The following is an 18,185-nucleotide window of genomic DNA, read 5'->3' on the forward strand; positions in this document are numbered from 1 at the left end:
AATGGGAAGTGCAGAACGCTGAGCCTGATGATGGAGATGCCACTAGAATAACTCAAGTCTATGTGACATAACCCCACGCGGGATCTATTCTATGCAGACCAATGGGAGGTGCAGAAGCTAAGCCTGATGAGGGAGATGCCACTAGAATAACTCTAGTCTATGTGAAATGAACCCACGCGGGATCTATTCTATGCAGACCAATGGGAGGTGCAGAAGCTGAGCCTGATGAGGGAGATGCCACTAGAATAACTCGAGTCTATGTGAAATGAACCCATGCGGGATCTATTCTATGCAGACCAATGGGAGGTGCAGAAGCTGAGCCTGATGAGGGAGATGCCACTAGAATAACTCAAGTCTATGTGAAATGATCTCACGCGGGATCTATTCTATGCAGACCAATGGGAGGTGCAGAAGCTGATCCTGATGGGGGAGATGTCACTAGAATAACTCGAGTCTATGAGAAATGATCCCACGCGGGATCTATTCTATGCAGACCAAAGGGAAGTGCAGAACACTGAGCCTGATGAGGGAGATGCCACTAGAATAACTCGAGTCTATGAGAAATGATCCCACGCGGGATCTATTCTATGCAGACCAATGAGAGGTGCAGAAGCTGAGCCTGATGAGGGAGATGCCACTAGAATAACTCGAGCCTATGTGAAATGATTCCACGCGGGATCTATTCTATGCAGACCAATGGGTGGTGCAGAACATGGAGCCTGATGAGGGAGATGTCACTAGAATAACTCGTGTCTATGAGAAATGATCCCACGCGGGATCTATTCTATGCAGACCAATGGGAGGTGCAGAAGCTGAGCCTGATGAGGGAGATGCCACTAGAATAACTCAAGTCTATGTGGAATGATCCCACGCGGGATCTATTCTATGCAGACCAATGGGAAGTACAGAACATGGAGCCTGATGATGGAGATGCCACTAGAATAACTCGAGTCTATGAGAAATGATCCCACGCGGGATCTATTCTATGCAGACCAATGGGAGGTGCAGAAGCTGAGCCTGATGAGGGAAATGCCACTAGAATAACTCGAGTCTATGAGAAATGATCCCACGCTGGATCTATTCTATGCAGACCAATGGGAGGTGCAGAAGCTGAGCCTGATGAGGCAGATGCCACTAGAATAACTCGAGTCTATGAGAAATGATCCCGCGCGGGATCTTTTCTATGCAGACCAATGGGAAGTGCAGAACGCTGAGCCTGATGGGGGAGATGCCACTAGAATAACTCGAGTCTATGTGAAATGATCCCACGTGGGATCTATTCTCTGCAGACCAATGGGAAGTGCAGAACATGGAGTCTGATGAGGGAGATGTCACTAGAATAACTCGAGTCTATGAGAAATGATCCCACGCGGGATCTATTATATGCAGACCAATGGGAAGTGCAGAACGCTGAGCCTGATGGGGGAGATTCCACTAGAATAACTCAAGTCTATGTGAAATGAACCCACGCAGGATCTATTCTATGCAGACCAATGGGAGGTGCAGAAGCTGAGACCAATGAGGGAGATGCCACTAGAATAACTCGAGTCTATGAGAAATGAACCCACGCGGGATCTATTCTATGCAGACCAATGGGAGGTGCAGAAGCTGAGACCAATGAGGGAGATGCCACTAGAATAACTCGAGTCTATGAGAAATGATCCCACGCGGGATCTATTCTATGCAGACCAATGGGAGGTGCAGAAGCTGAGCCTGATGAGGGAGATGCCACTAGAATAACTCAAGTCTATGTGAAATGATCTCACGCGGGATCTATTCTATGCAGACCAATGGGAAGTGCAGAACATGGAGCCTGATGAGGGAGATGCCACTAGAATAACTCGAGTCTATGAGAAATGATCCCACGCGGGATCTATTCTATGCAGACCAATGGGAGGTGCAGAACGCTGAGCCTGATGAGGGAGATGAGCACTAGAATAACTCAAGTCTATGTGAAATGATCCCACGCGGGATCTATTCTATGCAGACCAATGGGAAGTGCTCAACATGGAGCCTGATGAGGGAGATGCCACTAGAATAACTCGAGTCTATGAGAAATGATCCCACGCGGGATCTATTCTATGCAGACCAATGGGAGGTGCAGAATGCTGAGCCTGATGAGGGAGATGCCACTAGAATAACTCAAGTCTATGTGAAATGATCTCACGTGGGATCTATTCTATGCAGACCAATGGGAAGTGCAGAACATGGAGCCTGATGAGGGAGATGCCACTAGAATAACTCGAGTCTATGACAAATGAACCCACGCGGGATCTATTCTATGCAGACCAATGGGAGGTGCAGAAGCTGAGACCAATGAGGGAGATGCCACTAGAATAACTCGAGTCTATGAGAAATGAACCCACGCGGGATCTATTCTATGCAGACCAATGGGAGGTGCAGAAGCTGAGACCAATGAGGGAGATGCCACTAGAATAACTCGAGTCTATGAGAAATGATCCCACGCGGGATCTATTCTATGCAGACCAATGGGAGGTGCAGAAGCTGAGCCTGATGAGGGAGATGCCACTAGAATAACTCAAGTCTATGTGAAATGATCTCACGCGGGATCTATTCTATGCAGACCAATGGGAAATGCAGAACATGGAGCCTGATGAGGGAGATGCCACTAGAATAACTCGAGTCTATGAGAAATGATCCCACGCGGGATCTATTCTATGCAGACCAATGGGAGGTGCAGAACGCTGAGCCTGATGAGGGAGATGAGCACTAGAATAACTCAAGTCTATGTGAAATGATCCCACGTGGGATCTATTCTCTGCAGACCAATGGGAAGTGCAGAACATGGAGTCTGATGAGGGAGATGCCACTAGAATAACTCGAGTCTATGAGAAATGATCCCACGCGGGATCTATTCTATGCAGACCAATGGGAGGTGCAGAACGCTGAGCCTGATGGGGGAGATTCCACTAGAATAACTCAAGTCTATGTGAAATGAACCCACGCAGGATCTATTCTATGCAGACCAATGGGAGGTGCAGAAGCTGAGACCAATGAGGGAGATGCCACTAGAATAACTCGAGTCTATGAGAAATGAACCCACGCGGGATCTATTCTATGCAGACCAATGGGAGGTGCAGAAGCTGAGACCAATGAGGGAGATGCCACTAGAATAACTCGAGTCTATGAGAAATGATCCCACGCGGGATCTATTCTATGCAGACCAATGGGAGGTGCAGAAGCTGAGCCTGATGAGGGAGATGCCACTAGAATAACTCAAGTCTATGTGAAATGATCTCACGCGGGATCTATTCTATGCAGACCAATGGGAAGTGCAGAACATGGAGCCTGATGAGGGAGATGCCACTAGAATAACTCGAGTCTATGAGAAATGATCCCACGCGGGATCTATTCTATGCAGACCAATGGGAGGTGCAGAACGCTGAGCCTGATGAGGGAGATGAGCACTAGAATAACTCAAGTCTATGTGAAATGATCCCACGCGGGATCTATTCTATGCAGACCAATGGGAAGTGCTCAACATGGAGCCTGATGAGGGAGATGCCACTAGAATAACTCGAGTCTATGAGAAATGATCCCACGCGGGATCTATTCTATGCAGACCAATGGGAGGTGCAGAATGCTGAGCCTGATGAGGGAGATGCCACTAGAATAACTCAAGTCTATGTGAAATGATCTCACGTGGGATCTATTCTATGCAGACCAATGGGAAGTGCAGAACATGGAGCCTGATGAGGGAGATGCCACTAGAATAACTCGAGTCTATGACAAATGAACCCACGCGGGATCTATTCTATGCAGACCAATGGGAGGTGCAGAAGCTGAGACCAATGAGGGAGATGCCACTAGAATAACTCGAGTCTATGAGAAATGAACCCACGCGGGATCTATTCTATGCAGACCAATGGGAGGTGCAGAAGCTGAGACCAATGAGGGAGATGCCACTAGAATAACTCGAGTCTATGAGAAATGATCCCACGCGGGATCTATTCTATGCAGACCAATGGGAGGTGCAGAAGCTGAGCCTGATGAGGGAGATGCCACTAGAATAACTCAAGTCTATGTGAAATGATCTCACGCGGGATCTATTCTATGCAGACCAATGGGAAATGCAGAACATGGAGCCTGATGAGGGAGATGCCACTAGAATAACTCGAGTCTATGAGAAATGATCCCACGCGGGATCTATTCTATGCAGACCAATGGGAGGTGCAGAACGCTGAGCCTGATGAGGGAGATGAGCACTAGAATAACTCAAGTCTATGTGAAATGATCCCACGCGGGATCTATTCTATGCAGACCAATGGGAAGTGCTCAACATGGAGCCTGATGAGGGAGATGCCACTAGAATAACTCGAGTCTATGAGAAATGATCCCACGCGGGATCTATTCTATGCAGACCAATGGGAGGTGCAGAACGCTGAGCCTGATGAGGGAGATGCCACTAGAATAACTCAAGTCTATGTGAAATGATCTCACGTGGGATCTATTCTATGCAGACCAATGGGAAGTGCAGAACATGGAGCCTGATGAGGGAGATGCCACTAGAATAACTCGAGTCTATGACAAATAATCCCACGCGGGATCTATTCTATGAAGACCAATGGGAGGTGCAGAAGCTGAGCCTGATGAGGGAGATGCCACTAGAATAACTCGAGTCTATGAGAAATGATCCCATGCGGGATCTATTCTATGCAGACCAATGGGAGGTGCAGAAGCTGAGCCTGATGAGGGAAATGCTACTAGAATAACTCGAATCTATGTGAAATGATCTCACGCGGGATCCATTCTATGCAGACCAATGGGAAGTGCAGAACGCTGAGCCTGATGAGGGAGATGCCACTAGAATAACTCAAGTCTATGTGAAATGATCTCACGCGGGATCTATTCTATGCAGACCAATGGGAAGTGCAGAACATGGAGCCTGATGAGGGAGATGCCACTAGAATAACTCGAGTCTATGAGAAATGATCCCACGCGGGATCTATTCTATGCAGACCAATGGGAGGTGCAGAAGCTGAGCCTGATGAGGGAGATGCCACTAGAATAACTCGAGTCTATGAGAAATGATCCCACGCGGGATCTATTCTATGCAGACCAATGGGAGGTGCAGAAGCTGAGCCTGATGAGGGAAATGCCACTAGAATAACTCGAGTCTATGTGAAATGATCTCACGCAGGATCCATTCTATGCAGACCAATGGGAAGTGCAGAACGCTGAGCCTGATGAGGGAGATGCCACTAGAATAACTCGAGTCTATGAGAAATGATCCCACGCGGGATCTATTCTATGCAGACCAATGGGAGGTGCAGAAGCTGAGCCTGATGAGGGAGATGCCACTAGAATAACTCGAGTCTATGAGAAATGATCCCACGCGGGATCTATTCTATGCAGACCAATGGGAGGTGCAGAAGCTGAGCCTGATGAGGGAAATGCCACTAGAATAACTCGAGTCTATGTGAAATGATCTCACGCAGGATCCATTCTATGCAGACCAATGGGAAGTGCAGAACGCTGAGCCTGATGAGGGAGATGCCACTAGAATAACTCGAGTCTATGAGAAATGATCCCACGTGGGATCTATTCTATGCAGGCCAATGGGAAGTGCACAACATGGAGCCTGATGAGGGAGATGCCACTAGAATAACATAACTTGAGTCTATGAGAAATGATCCCTCGTGGGATCTATTCTATGCAGACCAATGGGAAGTGCAGAACATGGAGCCTGATGAGGGAGATGCCACTAGAATAACTCGAGTCTATGAGAAATGATCCCACGCGGGATCTATTCTATGCAGACCAATGGGAGGTGCAGAAGCTGAGCCTGATGAGGGAGATGCCACTAGAATAACTCGAGTCTATGAGAAATTATCCCACGCGGGATCTATTCTATGCAGACCAATGGGAGGTGCAGAAGCTGAGCCTGATGAGGGAAATGCCACTAGAATAACTCGAGTCTATGTGAAATGATCTCACGCGGGATCCATTCTATGCAGACCAATGGGAAGTGCAGAACGCTGAGCCTGATGAGGGAGATGCCACTAGAATAACTCGAGTCTATGAGAAATGATCCCACGCGGGATCTATTCTATGCAGACCAATGGGAGGTGCAGAAGCTGAGCCTGATGAGGGAGATGCCACTAGAATAACTCGAGTCTATGAGAAATGATCCCACGCGGGATCTATTCTATGCAGACCAATGGGAGGTGCAGAAGCTGAGCCTGATGAGGGAAATGCCACTAGAATAACTCGAGTCTATGTGAAATGATCTCACGCAGGATCCATTCTATGCAGACCAATGGGAAGTGCAGAACGCTGAGCCTGATGAGGGAGATGCCACTAGAATAACTCGAGTCTATGAGAAATGATCCCACGTGGGATCTATTCTATGCAGACCAATGGGAAGTGCACAACATGGAGCCTGATGAGGGAGATGCCACTAGAATAACTCGAGTCTATGAGAAATGATCCCTCGTGGGATCTATTCTATGCAGACCAATGGGAAGTGCACAACATGGAGCCTGATGAGGGAGATGCCACTAGAATAACTTGAGTCTATGAGAAATGATCCCACGCGGGATCTATTCTATGCAGACCAATCGGAGGTGCAGACCATGGAGCCTGATGAGGGAGATGCCACTAGAATAACTCGAGTCTATGTGGAATGATCCCACGCGGGATCTATTCTATGCAGACCAATGGGAAGTGCAGAACATGGAGCCTGATGAGGGAGATGTCACTAGAATAACTCGAGTCTATGAGAAATGATCCCACATGGGATCTATTCTATGCAGACCAATGGGAGGTGCAGAAGCTGAGCCTGATGAGGGAGATGCCACTAGAATAACTCAAGTCTATGTGGAATGATCCAACGCGGGATCTATTCTATGCAGACCAATGGGAAGTGCAGAACATGGAGCCTGATGAGGGAGATGCGCACTAGAAAAACTCGATTCAATTTGAAATGATTCTACGTGGATTCTATGCGGACCAATGGGAAGTGCAGAAGCTGAGCCTGATGAGGGAGATGCCACTAGAAAAACTCAAGTCTATGTGAAATGATCTCACGCAGGATCCATTCTATGCAGACCAATGGGAGGTGCAGAACGCTGAGCCTGATGAGGAAGAGGCGCACTAGAAGACAGTTCTGCCAAATAACTAGTCTATGTACAATGATGCCACGGAACGCAGAAAGCGGGGTACCAGCCATTCAGGGCAGAGCATTGCGAGACCTGTAGCGCACGGGCCGCCCATCACTCAATGACGAAGGTGAATCACAGACCATATGAGACTGATTGGGCGCAAAGACCATATCTATCCTTGCGGAAGGGAGCCACAGAGCGCACATAACGCCCCGTGCCACCTGCACTATACCTCTTGGCGATAGGGAGATATGGAGTGGCCCCCGTAACGCCAACGCTGATCACATGTAAAAACCGGACAGGGGGATGCTGTGTAAAGGGGCTGGGATTCTTCTGCACCCCACTCGATTACTAGGCCTGGTGTGTTTAACGAAGAGAATGCAGCTTAATGCCATGTTTTCCTCCCACATTTGCTTGGTATGATGTGATATGGCATTTATAACGCGCCTGTGCACTAGTGTTTCTAGGCGCTTCGCTTCAATATAAACTGCATTGATTGCACACAAGGGCTGTACTTTGACTAATGCAATAATGCAACCACTGACTTGACCACTGTTTTATTTCTCCTAAATGTAGGGACCTATGGGCGTTCCCGGATTTCAAGGCATAAACGGAATCCCGGTAAGTGTGCTGCTGTGTGATATGTTTAAAGGCTCTGATATGAATGGATATATTTGCACGCATGCGCGGTACATGGTTCATGTAGGAGGCACCGGCCCAGGCGTAAACGGGCGCTTGGGAATGTTTGCATTTTCCCCACATGTTTACACTGATCAAGTGCCAGAATGTCACAGAGAGAGGTCAGAGGGGAGCCCATTTACAGGGAGGTCTCGTGCATTCAGTGCAGGGCGGGACCTGATGTCTCTTAAAGAGAAGTCCAGTGTCTGGGAGGTGAGCCAGCGCACTGCCTGAAAAGGATATCCGCAGTGTTGCCTGGGCATTGCACACCTCACCGCTCTCCCAGTGGTGCCCAAGCACCTGGTTTGAATTGGGAAAGAGGTCTTGCCCTGGGAATGTCCCTGCTGGTCTTTCAGGATCTGGAACTGGACCTGGAATCCTTGGACAGATGTGCAAAGATGTAAAGCTTGAGTGTCCCCCATATATCCCCCCCATGTATTAATTGTTTTACCCCGCACTCCTGCTGGGACTTATAACACTGGGCAAGCGGCCTCAGTATTTGGGACCCATGGTCACACGTGCTGTAACGCACGCATTCCCCATACATATTCCAGCATGATTCTTTGAAACATTGCCATTGGAAAGGAAAATGACCTCAAGAGGCGTTGGCCCTCATTGTGAGTATGATGGTGCAGGGGAAAAGTGGCAGCGATGGACTCACTGCGCCGCCATAATCCGAGTTGGGAGGTAATGTGGAGGGAAACCTCCTGCACTTAGCTGGATGTTTTTCCACTGCATTCCTTCAATAAACAGAGTAATTACCACGTGTGCGAATTCCTCCAAATCCCAGTGGGGCCCCATAATGAGGAATAACGCCGCCAATCCACACCCATATTTGGGCGGTTTTCCTGCCCAAACGAGTGTTGATACCGGTATTCCAGTCGCACAATGGGCCTCATTACGAGTTTGGCGGTGCAGGGAAAAAAGTGGAGGTAATTCCGTTACCTCCATTTTTCCCACAGCACCAAACTACACGTTTTGGTGGAATTACCACAGGTGGAATTACGAGTGGTAATTCCGCCGATTTTTTGAGGAAAGGTGAAGGATGTACCTCGAGCATGAGGCTGGAGGTGAATCCTCCACTTTTTCTCCCAAAAATGTCCACTCGTAATTCCACCGGCGGTAATTCCGCAATAAAATCTCCAATGGAGTCCTTTGGACTCCAGAAAATGGGGATTTACACCACCTACCACAACTTGTAATCCTTGTAATCCTGTGGTAAATCCAGGGACCAAGTGGTGGTAACTGTAAATCCGTTTGGTGGTATGTCAGAAGATTTACCTCCAAAATACCTGCAAACTCATAATGAGGGCCAATATTTCCTCCAGAAACACCACCATACTCGTAATGAGTTCTGCTCTTCATGCTCTTCCACTTCCGATATGCCGGCACAGGTGGTCACCAAATTCTCCCTGGTAATGGTATGCCCCTTGTTTGGCCGGTGCCGACCAGAGTCCCACTGAAATTGAATTGCACTGAGGTGAGGTGTGGATACAGGCTGGGCTTCCAGCACAGGAGCACCCCAGGATCACTTCCTCTGCCACATCCTCTCTTTGCTCTGCCATTGACACCGAGAGGTGAAACCACCAAGGGGCACCGTGGAGGTACTCCCAGAAGCGATCCCGACAGCCCTCTGACGTGTACGCCCTGTCCTCATATTTAATCTCAGATTTTATCCTCACGACTCAGAGATATTTAGTCTAGCGCGCTCAGGAGATGTTTAGGCTTGAAGTCTGCGGTCTAATCGATGTTTACGCAGATGGCGTAAACGGAGCGCCATCTGTTAGATACATGTCACGCACCATGCACTTAAGTTTGCACTACGGTTGCAGGGCCTTTTTCTGCATGAAAACGAATGATGGTCATAACCTGTGTAAGCATGGAAGGGTACAGTACGTCCATTGGGTACTTACACTTATTAATTTTTTTATGGGGAGACCAGACTCAAGTGTGGAAGGAGTTCTACAAATATCTATCTGTGGGAGACTGGTTACCCATCCCTTATTATATCACACTTTCTAAATTACAAAACCTTCAGCTATCACTCATGCTTCCAGCTCAAGAGAACAAGTGAACCCCTACAAGGATCATACATTTGCATTTTACATAGTGCTACAAACCCTCGGTTATCTAAGCGCTGCTTATCATTACCCACAGTGTGTGGTGCTCGTTTATTGACCTCGGAAGGATGAAAGGCTGAGTTTGGCCCTCTCTGCAGGGATGTCAAAGCGAGCACTCTACTCGCTGTGCTATCTGACCGGCTCATGCCACTCTGTGATATTCTATATGTATGAAGAGCTTTTTCCAGGGTGCCTATAAACATGATATAAATCACTTGCATACTAACCCCCAGTCACAATTATTTTGTGGTTGCAACTTTTGCATTAGCAGTGAAATGCAACTATCGTTTATGTCTACTTAAAACTGTGTGATTACGTGAAGTCGCGTTTTATGTTGATTGGTGAAGCCATTTGTAAGGCTTTCAATGCCCACTACAACACAAATAAAGATTTGTTTTTTGACAAAAAGCAAATGAGTGCCACGAGCCTTGTAGGGTTCATGTGTTCTCTTGAGCTGGGAGCACCTTAACGTTGCTGTTAACCTGGACAGACACTTGTCTGCCCGGCGTCCATTGCCGCAGAGTTATTACAGCAGAGAAACACTGCTTTGTTCTCCTTTGAAGCTTCCTCCAGAGAAGAATTGGAGGAGATCCTCAAGAAAATGCACCCCACTACATGTGTAGGGGATACTATCCCCTCAAGAATTGTTCTGGAAAACAGGGAAACTTGTATTCCTTTTTTGGTTCGTTTTGCCAATGCAACCTTTGCAACTAACCATGTGCCAGACTCATTGAATAAAGTGATGGTTACACCTGGGCAAGATTATAAAATCTGTAGTAGTTTGAGACCTATACCGAACGTGCCCTTTTTTACTAAAAATAATAGACAATTTGGTGACCACACAGCTCCAGAATTATGTGGAAAATAATTCGATTCTTACCCCAGGCAATTGGTTTTCAGGCCTTTTTAGGGCACAGAAAGCACGCTTCTGGATTTGCAGGCAGCAATGCTTGACATTATGGATAGGAGCAAATCGGGGCTGCTGTTTCTACTAGACATATCAGCAGCCTTCGGTCTGGTGGACCACGAGAAACTGCTCACTAGGCTTGCGGGCCACGGGGGCTGCTCCAGTCGAGTGATTGACTGGATTAACTCCTTCCTATAGAAAGTCAAGAGTAGTCTGGCGCCATGCACGCTCCCAGCCGGAGCTGATTAACTGCGGTGCAGGGAGCAGGCCTCTCCCCGGTTCTGTTTAATATCTTCTGCCACACCCTATGCGACCTTTTGGACTCCTTAGGTGTGCGTTCTTCGAACTATGCAGACGATACTCAGTTCATCATGGTGCTGAGCGGGGAATATGCAAAAGATATGGAGAGCGTGGAACAAATTTATAAATCCATCCAAATTTGGAGGACAATAAATGGACGCTGTCTTAATCCTGCCAAAACCGAGTTCCTGATCTTTGGTTCCACGCAGTCGCGTGCTAAATTGGCCACATAGTATGAAGGCTTCACCGTTGACGGACACTATATACAAACTGCACGTAAGGTTAAAACCCTATGGGTCACCTTGGAGCCATCCCGTGGTGCAGAAGCCCATGTATGCAGTATTGTGAGCAAATCCCAATACCATCTAAGACTGCTTAGACTGGTCAAGCCCTATGTTTCCTTGGCAAATTGTACCACACTCGTTCGAGCTGTGATAATGCCTAGGCTCGACTACTACAGTGCTCTTCTGGCGGAGCAGGCAAGGGCTGCATCAAAAAGCTTCAGACACTTCAAATGATTAAAGGCACTGCAAGAAGCGACCCGGTATCTGTGCACAGGAGGGGGCTCCACTGGTTGCCAGTAGAGGCCAGAGTACCATTTAAGATGAGCACCATTGTGCATACATGCCTATACGGGCAAGTACCAGGATATCTGAAAGAGCGTCTGACCCTGGAGAAACATCTTAGAGCTACCCGGTCTAAGGACTCTATGCGTCTGCTCAACCCAAATGCAAACGAGTCAGAGGTAATGGACGCTCTTTCACAGCTCAGGCAGGGTTGATCTGGAACAAGCTCCCTATCGAAATGCGCATGGAAGAAAACAGCACCACCTTTAGAAAATGCCTCAAGACGCTATTGTTTGTTTAGATTGTGAGTTATTCTTGTTGGATTACATGTCGCACACTGATACGTGCAGACTCCGGCGCATTATAAATAAATAAACATAAACAAACGAGTGATAGCTGACGGTTTTGTAACCTAGGACGTGTGAGCATTTGTGCTGACTATATAATAAGGGGGGATAACCAGTCTCCCGAAGATAAGCATGGAATGGTACGTTTATAATTGGAACAGTTTTTTGTTTAGACTCTGCTGCCCATTTTAAGATGGTGTCCATTGTGCCGTTGCCTGCTCGCGGCTTGCTTTGATTAAATATTTAATGTTGGCCGCTGATGAGGTCCAGCTAGTTGTCGGCTTTTAGTTACTTTTTAGGAGTGATTGCAAAACTTTTCCCCATAAAATTAAATGGGAACACAGGCTGTGATTAAAACCCTGGAACAAAACGATAAGGACAGAGTGAACAGAATGAAATGCTTCGCTCTGTAATTTATGTGTTGGGGATCTCCCTCATTTCAGAAAGTGGAATTGTGTAGATTGCGCACAATCCCGCAGCCAAATGTCCACAAGTGTGTTTGATCCCGCCACAAAGGAAAGCTGCTCATTAAAAAGATGTTCCATTACCATCTGTGAGCGAACAAGCCTAATTAAACATAGAGCGTTTGAATGTCACCATTTGCGTTTTTCCTGTTTTTGTCATTGCTTGTGGTTTCCTCTCGTACTTCTGTCCCTGGAAGGCCCGCCATTTCATGTTATAGATTGGACGCATAAGAACATAACAGTAGTCATGATCTGCGCGTGGCACGTTTCGGCGGCACTCATGACTCACCAGTGCTTCTGCAGGATATTAACTCCCATTTATGAAGCCAATGTACTTTTGTGAGCCCTGCAGAAAGGCAGAGCATTGCAACACATCAACATCTTTAATAGGAGTACTTTAAAGAAAATCTCATGGCAAATGGATCTCAAGTAACGACGTCCAAGTGCACAGAGAGCTTGGTACCTGGTATAGGGTCTCAAGAGTCTGCCTTCATCTCTGGGCACAAAGCGACTACCAATCGACTGCCACTGTGCTTGGCTTGCCTTAAACCCTAATTGCCGTGCTGTGTTATGACTGTGGTCCTTCACCTGTAGATCACAAGCAACATGTTGCGAACACTGCCCATGCATGTGTTGGTCACCCTTGCGTGGAGGCCAGGAGGCAGCTGCAACATGTAGGAGCTTGTAAATTGTAATGTGCAGCTCCAGGAGGAAGACGCAGGATGCAGGTATGAGACAGGAGCCAGCAAGTGCGAACTGTAGAAGTACTTTATGTTTCAGGGTATAGGGTATAGGAAGAGGAAGAGCATAGGGAACATCCTCCTCTCAGCTGTGTCTCCCATCCTGAATGGGTAACTGTCATCCATGGAACCACGAGGGGACCCAGGGTTCCACCGCTAGCCAACATTCCATGGTTTGCATTGCATATGTCAATGCAAGCCCCACACTATACACCTCTACCCAGACTCTAGGCTCTTTGCATGCTCATGTCTGAAATCGACTGTTCTCCGTGGGATGTCATGGTGGCCAGCACCTCCTCCAGCCTACCCCCACTGCATGATATGATAGTTTATTTATATAGCGCCTATACACAATGTGTTTCAAAGCGCTTCAAGGCAAGGGAGGGAACAAGGGAAAATACAATGACATTCTTACAGGCCATGAACAGTAAGGATGTGAAATTAACTATCGTTCTCGGCCTGACGACATTTCAGATTGTGCAAGAGCTAAGACATAGATAAGGAAGGGAGGGGGAGAGTGGGAAGGAAATGGAAACAGACAGGCGACTACCGTACTAGGCCTGACGACATTTCTGGTAGAGCTGGAGGAAAACAAAAGGTGAGGGAGAGGGGTGCAGAAAGGGAGGGGAGGAACAAAACAAGTGACTATCATATTAGGCCTGGCGACATTTCAGATAGTGCTGCAGGGGGGGACAAGTAAGGGGATGGGGGAGGAGACAGACGAGGTTGCTATCATACTAGGTCCAGGGACAATTCTGATAGAGTAAGTGCATAGAAGAAAGTAAGCAGAGGAGGGGAGGAGATAGGAAAAGGGAGAAAGGGAGAGGAGGAGAGAACAGAGAGTAAGCAGTCAAAAAGAGAGAGGGGAGAAGCAAGAGGGGAGAGCGAATACAATTGCAGAAGTCAGTAGTAACACATAATGTTGCAAGCCAGGATACAAGATGAAGATGGGAACAGCATGATTCAGGGCCACCATCAGAAAGGGTGACACACAGTGAATCAATGAAGTCCATAAAAGTCAAATCCAGCATTGGCCACAAGACGATGATGATGAAACCAGAATGTATCAGGACAGACTCCTGCAGAAATAGGCTGGAGGGGGGTAGGAGGAGCAGGGTAGAAGATGCAATCCAGTGTGGACACACCTCCCAATGAAACAGCAGCTGCACCTCGACCAGTCTTTGAGACCACTCATGACCCCTTCCGGACCCCAATCTAGAGTCCATTCCCACAGAGCTGCCTGTTATAGGTTAGCAGGATGGGGGGTGCAAGTCCTGGTCATGTGCCAGAGGCTGTGTGGGGTGTCTGATGTACGTTGGAGTGAAGTCCTTGCTTTGCTGTGTGTTCCCTCGGCATACTAGGAATCCGGCCGTGTAGTATTACTGGGCACACTGGAGCTAGCTGGGCCTTTAGGATTGGAGCCTTGCTGTGCTTGCTGGAAATACTGGAATCCATCTTTCATGTGCATAATTGCAATAATGGATTTAGCTCTTCATGGGGGTAATAAAATGTTTCCGCATTGTGCTTTTCGGTCACACTAGAATCTGGCCCTGATGTGGTTACGGGGCACACTGGAATCTGGCCCTGATGTGGCTACTGGGCACACTGGAATCCGGCCCTGATGTGGTTACTAGGCAGACTGGAATCTGGCCCTGGTGTGGCTACTGGGCACACTGGAATCCGGCCCTGATGTGGTTACTAGGCAGACTGGAATCTGGCCCTGGTGTGGCTACTGGGCACACTGCAATCTGGCCCTGATGTGGTTACGGGGCACACTGGAATCTGGCCCTAATGTGGTTACTAGGCACACTGCAATCTGGCCCTGACATGGTTACAGGACACACTGCAGTCTGGCCCTGGTGTGGTTACTGGGCACACTGGAATCTGGCCCTGGTGTGGCTACTGGGCACACTGCAATCTGGCCCTGATGTGGTTACACGGCACACTGGATTCTGGCCCTGATGTGGTTACAGGCACACTGGAATCTGGCCCGGATGTGGTTACTGGGCACACTGGAATCTGGCCCTGATGTGGTTACAGGCACACTGGAGTCTGGCCCTGATGTGGTTACACAGCACACTGGAATCTGGCCCTGATGTGGTTACACGGCACACTGGAATCTGGCCCGGATGTGGTTACTGGGCACACTGGAATCTGGCCCTGATGTGGTTACAGGCACACTGGAGTCTGGCCCTGATGTGGTTACAGGCACACTGGAATCTGGCCCTGATGTGGTTACAGGGCACACTGGAGTCTGGCCCTGATGTGGTAACTGGGCACACAGACATTTGGGGTGTGTGGCCTCATGAATATAAATGCACCATTTGCCACTATACTTCCCAAATATTCCTTTGCAGTATACCCACCATAAGCCAGCAGTGATGTCTGAATCCTACTCAATGTTCACCACTGTTGCAACATTCTTTGCAGAGAGAAAAGAGTGTAGGCAACAGGGGATAGGGCCAGCGTGCTGAACACTGTCCAGAGACCTGGGAGGGTCTCAGGCGGCGCCAGAAGGTGAGCAGAGCTGCCTGAAGTTCCACAGCAAAGCTTGGAAAAGGGTTTAGCTTCTCTGTAGCAAGGCATACCATGGCATCGAAGCGCTTTGCTGTAGGGGACTGTTGAAGCGCTGTCAGAAGGGTGAACTGTGCTGGTAGCCTTGCAAGCAATGCAAGTAGGTTTGAAATTGCAGTACGCCTCAAGGCAGGAGCAGGAGTTGGCTGTGGTTGAATTGTCTGAGTCCTGAGAGGAGCTGGCAGCAGAGAGGAGGCTCCCTTAGAAGACGTACATGTGGCCTTGGGCCAGCCATGAGGTCATCACAATGTTGAATGCCATTTGACAGTAATGTGGTCAAATGCAGGGTTTGTTTCCTTGATCCGCTTGAGTTGGATGAGAGAGGACTGAGCAGTGCCAGAAGAGTGCGCCCTAAGATGTCTGGAAAAGTTAGGGTGCAAGAAAGGGCTGTTGTGGGAGTTCGTATAGTTTGAGCACCATTTTGTGGGTTACCAGGTTTGGACTGGGAGGCAAGGACCAGCTTTCCTGAAAATCAGAGACCCAGGTAAACAGTCCTTCAAGCGGGAGATGTGGTTGATGGTGAAACCCTCGGGTGAACCCTTCAGGAGTCCACCCAGTAGTTTCATCTCCGGTGAAAGTGCATGAGCACAGTCCAAAGAGGCTACCATCAAAAAGGAGAGACGAGAATCAGCGCAGCACCTTGTCACCCGCCGCCGCGGCACTAGAGAGGATGTGGAGCAGAGGAAGAACCTCCAATAGTGTTTAAGTCTACTGACATCTTAAAATAGCTAGCCAGCAGGCGTCCTCCCTAAAGTCCCTCTCGCAGACCAATGATACATCCGGTGTCCTCCCTAAAACCCTCTCGCAGGCCAGTGGTCCAGGCGTCCTCCCTAGAGCCCTCTCGCAGGCCAATGATCCATCCAGTGTCCTCCCTAGAGCCCTCTCGCAGGCCAATGATCCATCCAGTGTCCTCCCTAAAGTCCCTCTCGCAGGCCAATGATCCAGGCGCCCTCCCTGGAGCCCTCTCGCAGGCCAATGATCCAGGGTGCTCCCTAAAGTCCCTCTTGCATGCCAATGATTCAGGCGTCCTCCCTAGAGCCCTTTCGCAGGCCAATGATCCAGGCGTCCTCCCTAGAGCCCTCTCGCAGGCCAATGATGCATCCGGTGTCCTCACTAAATCCCTCTCGCAGGCCAGTGGTCCAGGCGTCCTCCCTAGAGCCCTCTCGCAGGCCAGGGATCCAGGCGTCCGCCCTGGAGCCCTCTCGCAGCCCAATGATACATCCAGTGTCCTCCCTAAATCCCTCTCGCAGGCCAGTGGTCCAGGCGTCCTCCCTAGAGCCCTCTCGCAGGCCAATGATCCATCCAGTGTCCTCCCTAAAGCCCTCTCGCAGGCCAATGATCCATCCGGTGTCCTCCCTAGAGCCCTCTCGCAGGCCAATGATCCATCCGGTGTCCTCCCTAGAGCCCTCTCGCAGGCCAATGATCCAGGCGTCCTCCCTAGAGCCCTCTCGCAGGCCAATGATCCAGGCGTCCACCCTAGAGCCCTCTCGCAGGCCAATGATCCAGGCGTCCTCCCTAGAGCCCTCTCTCAGGCCAATGATCCAGGCGTCCTTCCTAGAGCCCTCTCGCAGGCCAATAATCCAGGCGTCCTCCCAAGAGCCCTCTCGCAGGCCAATGATCCATCCAGTGTCCTCCCAAGAGCCCTCTCACAGGCCAATGATCCAGGCGTCCTCCCTAGAGCCCTTTCGCAGGCCAATGATCCATCCGGTGTCCTCCCTAAAGCCCTCTCGCAGGCCAATGATCCAGCCGTCCACCCTAGAGCCCTCTCGCAGGCCAATGATCCAGGCGTCCACCCTAGAGCCCTCTCGCAGGCCAGTGATCCAGGCGTCCACCCTAGAGCCCTCTCGCAGGCCAATGATCCAGGCGTCCTCCCTAGAGCCCTCTCGCAGGCCAATGATCCAGGGGTCCTCCCTAAAGTCCCTCTCTCAGGCCAATGATCCAGGCGTCCTCCCTAGAGCCCTCTCTCAGGCCAATGATCCATCCAGTGTCCTCCCTAGAGCCCTCTCGCAGGCCAATGATCCAGGCGTCCTTCCTAGAGCCCTCTCTCAGGTCAATGATCCAGGCTTCCTTCCTAGAGCCCTCTCTCAGGCCATTGATCCAGGCATCCGCCCTAGAGCCCTCTCGCAGGCCAATGATCAAGGCGTCCTTCCTAGAGCCCTCCCTCAGGCCAATGATCCAGGCGTCCTCCCTAAAGTCCCTCTCGCAGGCCAATGATACATCCGGTGCCCTCCCTAAATCCCTCTCGCAGGCCAGTGATCCAGGTGTCCTTCCTAGAGCCCTCACGCAGGCCAATGATCCATCCGGTGTCCTCCCTAAATCCCTCTCGCAGGCCAGCGATCCAGGTGTCCTCCCTAGAGCCCTCTCG

General features: G+C 49.4%; 1 protein-coding gene across 2 annotated transcripts in view; it reads left to right on the forward strand.

The window, feature by feature from the left end:
- The window catches only part of COL4A6 (collagen type IV alpha 6 chain), an 856,046-nt gene that overhangs the window by 489,901 nt on the left and 347,960 nt on the right, over positions 1 to 18,185 (forward strand). For both annotated transcript variants that reach the window (XM_069612628.1, XM_069612629.1), the window contains exon 6: positions 7,701 to 7,745. In XM_069612628.1, coding sequence (XP_069468729.1) covers positions 7,701 to 7,745 — 45 coding nt within the window. The remainder of the gene's footprint in view (positions 1 to 7,700; positions 7,746 to 18,185) is intronic.

Source organism: Ambystoma mexicanum, chromosome 5p (genome assembly GCF_040938575.1).
Source record: "Ambystoma mexicanum isolate Mex_15411 chromosome 5p, UKY_AmexF1_1, whole genome shotgun sequence".
Classification (NCBI taxonomy): Eukaryota; Metazoa; Chordata; class Amphibia; order Caudata; family Ambystomatidae; genus Ambystoma; species Ambystoma mexicanum.